At 33.6% G+C, this 10,977-nt stretch overlaps 1 protein-coding gene across 2 annotated transcripts in view; it reads left to right on the top strand.

The window, feature by feature from the left end:
* Positions 1-635: 635 nt before the first annotated feature.
* Positions 636-10,977, top strand: part of LOC109093737 (glycine receptor subunit alphaZ1-like) — a 52,481-nt gene continuing 42,139 nt past the window's right edge. Inside the window, exons 1-2 of one of the 2 annotated variants that reach the window (XM_042770364.1) lie at positions 636-1,518; positions 7,809-7,933. In XM_042770364.1, coding sequence (XP_042626298.1) covers positions 1,472-1,518; positions 7,809-7,933 — 172 coding nt within the window. In that variant the 5' untranslated portion in view covers positions 636-1,471. The remainder of the gene's footprint in view (positions 1,519-7,808; positions 7,934-10,977) is intronic. The other variant, XM_042770365.1, reaches the window with a different exon arrangement.

The raw sequence follows: 10,977 nt of genomic DNA, 5'->3' as shown, positions 1-10,977 counted from the left end.
TATGCAGAATTTATGCAATTGAGATTTAAAACATTTTGATGTGCCTGTGTGCATGCATTGATCTCTACCCTGACAACATTTGACCATTTCAACATTTTAACACCCGCACACTCTTAAATTTGTCCCTGAACATACATGCTTTGTTAAAACTAATTTTTAACATCTCTTTTTTTTTTCCAGTGCATGTGATTACTTATTATTAATATATTTATTTATTTTTGCTGGCTTATGAATTGTTTTTGTTTCATGATTGTTTCATGATGTTCATATTTTAATGAAAAGCCTATCAAAGGCTATTTGTGGATGATTTCATTCTACCCTGTTGCGACAACATGCACAAAAGGTGAATGGATTAAACTTGTTAAAAATAATAGTTTTTTTTTTTTTTTTTTTTTTTTAAGTTTAGCGTAAAAATAAACAAAACAGTTTCTTTTTTTTAGGTACAGATAAGCTATTCGGTAATCTAATAAACATCGTAATTGGCAGTGCCGCGAACAGAGTTATAGACACAGCAGCTCTCTGCCATGCAATGCCATATTTGTAGTACGTTTTTGAAAACTGTGCAATGCATAAATACACACATACTGCCCCAAAACAGCGTAGTCCTCGAAGTCCAACATATGGCAGTGCGCATCTCCAATCCGAGGAGAAGGCATTTGTCTGGAGTGCCATTCAGACCAATGACAGCAGCATGTGGGCGTGTGTTGAGAGTGTGTGAGGTGCTTTTTGAGTTTAGTAAATGACTGCAGCAAGAAATACAGTGGGGCTGAGGGGCTTATGAGCGATGGAACAGGCACTGTATGCTGAAATATCAACGTTTGGGCTTTTCTGACGAGGATTCGAGAAAGGCGTTGAAACCAAAAATGAGCAGCGTCTCCTAACTGGACCAGACAATGGAAGTAGCTTCATGCAGCTCTAACAATTCACCCCTGGGAAACAAGAACGCACTAAATCAGACTACCTCAGCCAGAGGTAGCTAAAACTAACGCGCGGCTCGTAAAAGCGGCAAATTTGTTCATTGGGATGCGCGGAGGAAAGGCGCAAACGCGTATGTATATTTTTCCAATGACTTTGGGTGCATTTCAGCGCTCTGAGGAGATCTAGTGCATAGTTTCAGTTGTTTTAAATGTTTGCGATGGAGCGTCTTTGAATATTGGCGACCACGCACGTAATGCTGCAATGGATCGTCCGGAATGAACGTCTCAATTTGTCTCATCGAGTTTTTTTGCACAGCGCTGCTTCCACCTGAAACCCCGCAACCCTCGTGAAACAGGAGCTCCGCTTCACCTGCACAGCGCGTGTCGGGAAGATGACCAGCTCGTTGTCTGCATGCTCGTGAGATTTGTTTGGCCTTTCTGGGAATCCGAAACGAGCAAAGGACCAATTGTTAACCTCAGAAGTGAGAGAAAAAGGAATTGTAGCGTGCACTGAGCTGTAGCGAACTACATCCACTCATCTCCAACCTGACACAATGTTCGCACTCGGGATTTATTTGTGGGAAACTATTGTATTTTTCAGGTACGTATCGCGCTGTTTTAATGCAGGAGTGTTTTCTTTTTATGTTGTTTGTGCTATTCTTTTGTTTCAACGATATAGGTGGTATCTTTACTTTTGCTCAGTATATTGTATTTAAGGAAATAGGTATGATCATTTCAAGTAGCGTAATGATTGACTCGCTGGCCTGCTAATTCATCAACTGTAATCTCATGTCTGCTAATTAAAAATAAGTCATAATTTCTAGTCAGAAATGGAAAGGATTCCCTTTAAAACAGGCTAAACAGCGAGCACTAGTGGTGGTTTGACGAATAAAATGTTATCAACAGGCAATTCTCACTAACGTTAAGTTACCTTTAATGAATGGGGCTGTGTTATTAAAACGTGTGTGTTGTTTATTAAACGTTTCAGGATAATTCGGTGTTTTTTTTGTGTTGTTTTTTTTATAAATGATATTTTTTGTCACTAATGTTCTGATTGTATAGTCAGCTGTCTTAAAGACATAGGCCTAACAATTTTTGTAATGTTTTTGCGCTGTGTAAATCATTAAAAAAAATAATAAACAATGGCAATATTTATGTTTTATAAGCGGTAGCAGGATTATGTACAGGTTACGTCACAGCAATGGCGTTTTCGAACATTGCATTTATATTTGCATTGAAATTTAGTCATTTAACATACGCTTTTATTCAAAGCAGCTTACAAATGACTACAATAGAAGCAATCAAAACTAACAAAAGAGCAACAATATGTAAGTGCAAATGACAAGACTTGGTTAGCTTGTACAGCGAGGTATTTATTTACACACACACACACACACACACACACACACAAACAAACACAAAGAAAAACAAATAAGTTAAATAGAATATAAAAAATAGAAAGTGTTTTTTTTTTCTTTGGTGTTGTTGTTTTTTTTTTTCAAATAAAAAAGAATATAAATAGATAAAGTAGGATTAAAATAGAATAGAAAGTGCTAGAGTTAGAGGGTCAAATAAATATGGAACAGATGTGTTTTTAGTCGTTTCTTGAAGATGGCTAAGGACTCAGCTGCTGGGATTGAGTTGGTCATTCCACCAGAAGGGAACAGTTAATGAAAAAGTCAGTGAAAGTGATTTTGTGCTTCTTTGAGATGGCGTCGTTCACTTGCAGAATGCAAGCTTCTAGAGGCACATAACTCTAAAGTGATGAATTTAGGTAAAGGGGTGCAGAGTCAGTGGTGGTTTTGTAGGCAAACATTAATGCCTTGAATTTTATGCAAAAAAAAATAAATAATGACATTTCATAAATTATGACATTTAGCGTGCGTTGCAAACTTTTTTTGTTGTTAACGAAGCATTATTTGAAAATGATATTGAAGTATATAATTATGTAAAAGCAATAAATACTTTTAAGACCTCTGCCCTGTTTCTTTGAGTGTTCATGCTTTAATTAACGGGTCAGAATCTCTAACCCTCTATTATTTAATATTAATAATTTTAATAGTTATATTTCTTAATAATATCTATCTATCCATTAATCCATCATCCATTCGTTCATTCAAGGAACAATGCATTACATGACTGAGTGCAGTTATATGACAGAGTATAGGCCTGTAAAAGTTTTACACCACCATTATGCCCCCATGTTTATGGAGATTTATTCATTTTTACAGTTTAATTAAAAATGAATATTTAATTTGATAGATGCAATTTCGAGCTTGTCCACATATGGATTATTCTGTCATAACACTGATTATCTCAAATATAAGAATCCTCTATAACAATTAATCTACCACAAAAGCATTTACCTTATCTTGCCAGTGGTTTGCAGTAATTATTTTGCGTTCTTTGGCCAGTGTTTAGTTAATGAACTAGAATCAGGATAGTGCAGTCTCAGCTCTTGCTGCTGAACTTTTACAGAGCTTGTTATTTGATATCTCTTTCCCAGTTTCAGCCTACACCCCAGGCTCATTTCACATGCAGACTTATTACTAGACATTGATCACTCTGTCAATGCTAATGCCACTGACGAATACAAATTGTACACAAACATAATTTGCTCTATGAATTGCATCTCTCTAATTGATTTCCATATTAGCCTGCACATTTGTCACGTGAGAGGCTGCTGTATGTCACTGAGGCATAGCTATTAAAATGCAGCACATGCATAAAGCAGACATGATATTATGTCATCACACTATCACACTAAAATATGCAGGTAAAGCCGTGAATGGCTAATCCAATTAATGGCAGAGGCAGCAGTGTGCATGTAGTTTATGCAGTGTAAAAAAAATAAAATAAAAAAAAAACCTTTTAAATAAGTCAGACACTTTATTTAATATGACTAAATAATCCTTAATTTAGCCTAACGAAAGCAACATATTATAAGATATACTGTAAGAACATTTGAGGAAACGTCCTAATAATACAAAATAATAAACTCTAAATATATAATAATATATTTAATTATAAAAATTTAATATAATTTAATGATATAATATAATCTTAAAATATAATATTTAATAATAAAACTATAATAAAATATTTTATATTCTAAAATGACTAAAGAAACTGATATATCAGTACAAAATAAAAGTTAAAATGTAAAATTTATGAAAATAAAATGATTAAAATAAATAAAATAAAATCTTTGGTTTGTAGGTTGTTCAGGCAGAGTCAGAAAAAAATAAATAAAATGAAACCAAGCAAGCACTTTTCATTTTTTTTTTAAATTATTATTATTATTTATTTTTATTTATTTTTACTATTTCATCTGTTCTGGTTTGCATGAAGACCCAGATGTGCCCCTGCACTCACTTTGAAAGTGGTTGCATTGCTTTAGGAGATTACTGCATATTACTGCTAAAAGCTCAGTAATTAGAAATTGCACTTGCCTCAAGGGTTAATATCTGCTAATAGAGATTAGTATCAGAGTTTAGTTTCAGTCTCTCTGGTAATTATATATGCACAGGTAGTGACAGCGGTGAAATAAGCAGATGCATATGATCTCAATTTTGCGCTGTGCTTTAGAGCTTTTCACAGATTTTCCCAGTTTAGTTTAATTCCTAATACATAATTAATAATCAAATGTAAATGGCACTGTCCCATCACTAGCAATGCTCATTTTGATTTTGGATCCACCACCTTTAAATTTAGTTTTTATAGAGGTCTGTTGTATACATGCAAAAATGTTTGAAGATCAAGTTTTTTGGGCTTATTGTGATTTGTTCTCTTCTGTCCTTCAGTTCTGTAACCACACTGACAAATTAAGAGCAGCTTGAAGAAATGGCATTTTGGTGCCAGAGAAGCCTTTGATTTCTCGAGTGTTACAAAATCAATAAGGATTGTGTTCATCAGTGGTCCAGAGAACATAATGAGCTACACTTAGAGCTAATGATTGGATGCTCACATTAAAGTATGCAGGTCTCTGGGTTGTTTGCATATATTTCTGGCAGGATGCTTTACTTTGGTTCCTGCTGCATCAGCAGAGGGATCAGGCTCTCCACTGCCATGACCAGCATCGATCCAGGTTCATTTGTTCTGGGCTGCCTTGATTAGTGAAACCATTAATTACTAAAGATGCAGTTAAAAGCCCACGTTACGTGTCCAGCTGCTGGTTGCGATGAGATGGATTTGCAGGGAACCAAAACTAATAGAGACTGTATCCACAGATTTCACACTGTCACAAAGATATTTTTCAATGGCGCGTTCATGTAAAGAGCCTATAGTGACAGAGAATGGCTCTGGAAGAGACTCGATAATCTGGCACACCATGGCTAATCTTATTATGTTTGCATTTTAAAATTTTTCAGTATAAACAAAGGTATGGGTTTCTTCACGCGTTTCATTTATATATATATATAAATGAAACGCGTTTTTTTATGCTGTATATATATATATATATATATATATATATATATATATATATATATATATATATATATATATATATATATATATATAAAGCATATGTGTGTATATATATCACTAAGGCTGGAATAAATAAGTAATATTCTGAAATTACTAATGAAACATGTGACTTAAGTACAAAATAGAAATCAGGTCTGTTGTCTCCTTTTTTTGTTTTGTGTAAAATAGCATTCGATTATAAAAAACAGAAATACTGTGAAGTATTATTACAATTTAAAATAACTTTAATATATTCTATTAGAATATATTTTAAAATGTAATTTGTTCCTATGAAAGCCATAACTCCAGTCTTCAGTGTCACATGATCCCTCAGATTTAGTTCTAATATGCTGATTTGCTGCTCAAGAAATATTTATATTATTATTATTATTATTATTATTATTATTATTATTATTATTATTATTATCAGTGTTGAAAACAGTTGTGCTGCTTGATATTTTTGTGGAAACTGTGATCATTTTTTTTCAGGATTCTTTGATAAATAGAATGTTATAAAACATTCCTTTTAAGTTTAAGTCTTTTTATTTTCTGCATCTACATTGCAGAGGATCTCTACTGCAGGGTTATTAAAGTTAACTAAAACTAAAACAATTACGTTTAAGTAATGTAACAAGTAACATTTGTTACTTAATAAAATATTAAATAAAAAACTTCATTTCAGCTAAGATTACATTTCTCATTTTCTTTTAGTTTAACTCAATGTACTAAAATAACTTAAACAATGAATACAAAATATATTTACTTTTAAAACCAACAAAAACTGATAAAAATGACAAAAACACAAAAAAGTACTACAACTTTAACTAAAATTAACATGAAGTAATATATATATATATATATATATATATATATATATATATATATATATATATATATATATATATATATATCCATTTCAAAATAACAGAAACTGTAGTAGTATCCCAATGATACCAAAATAGCAAATGCTTTATTCTCACTTTTTTTATGCTGTTTATTTGATATAACAGCATGTGTTAAAAATAAGTTGTTTTTTTTAACATAATGTTTTTGTTTAGGTTTTTCTTTGGACAAATCATAATTCTTTTTCTCCAGAAGAGAGATGTGGAGAAGTTTTTCCTGTGTTGTATCCACATTTAAATGCCAAACACTTCTCCAATTTAGACCAGACACCAGTAAATGTTAATGAGCAAAAAGAATAATGATGTGCAAGAACAGAAAAAGCCTGACTATTGGATACTTTGAAAACAACGGATAGCTGGTGACGCAGAAAGTCGATGGCTTTAAAAAGAATAATGGATATGCTTCCAAAACAGTTAGATGGGATTCAGTGGCTGGTTAAGAAAATAGAGCAATTCCCCACAAAGAAAGACCCATGAAATTGGCAAGAAGAGGACCATGTCTCAAGGACTTAGATGAAATCAATATACCACAGGCTATTTTATGATTATTATCCTCCATTTTTGTCAGACGCACTGATGCTAGATAAAAAAAAAAAGTCCATTGTTCCTGTGAGTTTCCAGCCGTATGTGGGAGGACCTGAACAAGTCGATACATACTGTATTAAAGTCCATCATGTAGGGAAGCACTAAAATTTTTACTAATCAGCACTAAAAGTGGCTGTAGGTTAAAGTCCATGGGATAAGTTATAATGGGACTCGCAGGTCGGTTAGTGACCTGACATTTATTGTGAACTCAGGTTACACTGAGGTGTCAAAGCGACAGACATGCACCCTATTATCACTAATTAGGTTCTAGCGGCTTCTAATGCTAATGAGGACACAGATACTGTATGACGAGGTCTTGATTAATTTGCATGTTCATATAGCTCTTTCATGGCTTCTCCTTTAGTCTAGAGTCAATGAGCATCAGCTCTGGAGATTTAAAGTCTGTGTAAAGCAATATGTGTTTTGAGTTTGTTACACCACAGGAAAATGTGCTATTAAACACCCAACCAAATTTGAATGATAAAAAAGCCAAGTAAATAAAATAAGGTATCCAAATCGTGAAAAAATAAGCAGTATTGTCAGCTCTCAAACGTGGGGGGTGTGTCCGCTGTCGGCGCTGAAACCACACCCACTCGCGGGGAAAACAATTTTACGTTCTAACTCTACAATTCAGTACTACATTGTTCACAGTCTTTGTAACGTGTTTCAGCAATACATTTCTAACATTTAAAATGTGTTTAGTAGCAATTTGTTGAATTGCCTTTACATGGACTTTAAATCCAAAGCTATTTTTTTAATCAGTTGTTTAGTATTGAAAATGACAGCATATAATGTCAGCTTGAATTGAAAAAAGTGGCCTGAGTCAGAGATATCCATTTGCCTCAGGGTAGAGAATGTAATAATTGAAAAAATGTTTGATAATGCATAACGCTTGTCCTCCTCTGTTCTTTAACGCACCTGTCTTCCCAATCCACAGCTTGGCAGCGTCCCAACAAGCAGCGGCTCGGAAAGCTGCCACCCCAATGCCCCCGTCAGAATTCCTGGACAAGCTTATGGGAAAAGTGTCCGGTTATGATGCAAGAATCAGACCTAATTTCAAAGGTTGGTGCATCCACCAAGACACTGTTGGATATCCCAGGAATGTAGCCAAGCGCTACTTTAAAAAGCTATTTCAAACATATATTTAAAGAGCTGGCGTGGAAAAATACATATGATAAGTGCATATAGATGATTGATTATTTGTCAGTTAATAGAAACAAGTGATCTATTGTTATAATAATAAACAAGTTTCCACCAACACTTTAAAAATCTGATTTCAAAGCATATTCCATTCAAAGCTGCTCCCAAATTAGAATTATTCACTCCAAAGGTTATTTAGTAATCAAAGAACAGCAGCCTGCTAAATACCATATGGGTTGACACATAATATGTGACCCTGGACCACAAAACCAGTCATAAGGGTCAATTTTTTTAAATTGGTTTATACATCTGCAAGGTGAATAAATAAGCTTTCCATTGATGTATGGTTTGTTAGGATCGGACAATATTAGGCCGAGATACAACTATTTGAAAATCTGGAATCTGAGGATGCAAAAAAAAAAAAAACTACTGAGAAAAACTACTGCCTTTAAAGTAGACCAGACGAAGTTCTTAGCAATGCATATCACTAATCAAAAATTAAGTTTTGATATATTTACGGTAGGAAACGTACAAAATATCTTCAAGGAACATGATCTTTACTTAATATCCTAATGATTTTTGGCATAAAAGAAAAATCAATAATTTTGACCCATAATTATTTTTTTTTTCTGGTTATTGCTAAAAGTATACCCAAGCGACTTAAGACTGGTTTTGTGGTCCATGGTCACATATTGTATTTTTTTATGATTTACTTTTTTCTTATATTAAGAAACCTGTTCCCAAGCTGGCTACATTCCTGTTTTTAGGTCGATGATCTTGACTCATTATCCTGAGTGAATGTCTATGGTGGTACTCGGTATCCTATATATTAGTGTGTGTGACGTGTGCTGGCAGTGTTAGAAATAGCCACTGCAAGATACATGTCAGAGGTTTCCTTATATTCAACAATATATTAATGTCAGTCACTGCAAATTATAGTCTGCCTGTTCCTTATCTATTCTTGGAAATACACTTTTTTTTTTTTTAGTAAAAACAAGAAGTGTAAAAAAGTTTTAAAAGCAACCTATTTTATTTTATTACATATAGCAATTGCAATACACTAAACACAAAAATTTTTTAATATTTTGGACATTGTGTACACATAAATGCCTTGCGAGATTAAATGGTAATTTTTTTTTTCTCTTACTTCACAATGTTCAGCATTGTTTCAAATAATGTTATATATTCATTGCTTATGTATTATGTTTGAATATATATTTGATTCAATTTGAATCTTGACTCCCAAAAATAATGTTTGAATGCTTATTGTTTAATAGAGCTGAATGTAGAAGATGTTTGATATTTTGCATGTGTGTTGACCAGTATCACTTTATTATACATTTAGCAAGCATAATATTATATAATGCTTAACAAATCATTACCGTACATTGAAATATAAACTACTGATTTGTTAAGCATTATATAAATGTTGAATTATTGATTATTGAAAGTTATTATAAAGTGTTGTCTTTTGACCAAAATATGTTTAATGTAATGCAGACACTTACACTAAGTAAAAAATCAGAAAATGTGTACAGTTTATATGTGTACAGTCTCACTCTTCCTTTGAAACTATAGGTAGGTAAAAGCATTACTGAATGATAGAAATATTACAGTAATGTATTCTGAGACTATGTCCAGACTGTTAAACCTGCTTAAACGCTTAAATGGCAGAGGGCCCCTGTCTGATTTTAAGACCTTGCATCTTAACCTTGCTCGTGGCGACGGATTTATTTCTTTCATTTCTTTATTTATTTCTGTTGACAGTCAGTGCTGTGATATGGTGAATGATTTCTGACATCTTAAATTTTATCTTTGCTGAGTTTTGCTGCAACCCTGTTTATGGTGAACGGCGTCATATTGCATAGTTGGCTGATTGTTTTCTCACTTAAATTTACGCTGAAGTAGCAGATATTCTCAACATCACAAACTCCGCATTCCCTTCATGCTTTTGATGTGTCATTTAAACCATTGCTGCCAGAAATCGAGTACATTGATTTTGATAAAAACAAAAATAATCAAGTTATAATAGCCGCTGTCTGAATAGACACGTGAACTCGTTATGTAATTCATTCAGTTCGATTCATGAGGGCACATGGGCCCTGTGGTCACATGACCAGACCAGACATTATGAAATACAAAGGTTCGTCACGGCTGTCAGGTCAAGCGTGTAACTGCACTCTGAGCCGGAAGCTCACGCGTCCTCGGCCAGTTTTCTCTGCTGCACTATACACCGTATCCCTTAAATTCAAACAGAAAGCGTCCTGACAGCATCTCTCCATAAATTTCGACAGAAAAAGCAGAGAGAGAACATTTAAAGGTCCAACATTCCTACATAAACAGCATCTGATGAGTGAAGATATTTTTCCAGCTCATGGTGAGGAGGAGTTCACCTCCTCTGATTACTCGGCCTCGCCTGCAAATTTGGTCATACAGTGAAAAAAGGGAGTGAAAACATAAGAATTGCCTGAAGCAACAAAATGTGCTGGCGTGGGAAGAAATTACACTGATCATTACTGGGACTCGGTGTGGGAAATCCTTCCAACTGATTTAGTTGGGATCATTTAAAACGGAAAGCTCATAGCCTGGCATATTTGGGGCAGCCCATGCAGCTAGGACAGGGATAGATATATTTTCAGATCTTTCACGTGTATCTCTTCAGTCACTGAATTATGTAAGATTATATTTTACGGCTGAAGTGTGTAATTTTTTCATGTTGAAATACTTTACAGTAAAGGTTCAATTAATTAATATTAGTCAGTGCATTAGTTATCATGGACTAACAATGAATAATTTATAATTTATCAGTCCAGGTTTATTTTAATTAATTAAATTTAATTAAGTTGTAGAAATGAACATTATTATAAACAAATATGATTGGTAGTATATTGACACAACCATGTAAAAGTTTTTTTTTATGTTTTTAAACAAGTCTCTTATGCTCATAAAAATACAGTGATAACAGT

This window comes from Cyprinus carpio, chromosome A14 (genome assembly GCF_018340385.1).
Source record: "Cyprinus carpio isolate SPL01 chromosome A14, ASM1834038v1, whole genome shotgun sequence".
NCBI classification, from domain to species: domain Eukaryota; kingdom Metazoa; phylum Chordata; class Actinopteri; order Cypriniformes; family Cyprinidae; genus Cyprinus; species Cyprinus carpio.
The sequence above is the reverse complement of the archived record's forward strand: the minus strand, read 5'-3'. Positions and strand labels throughout refer to the sequence as shown.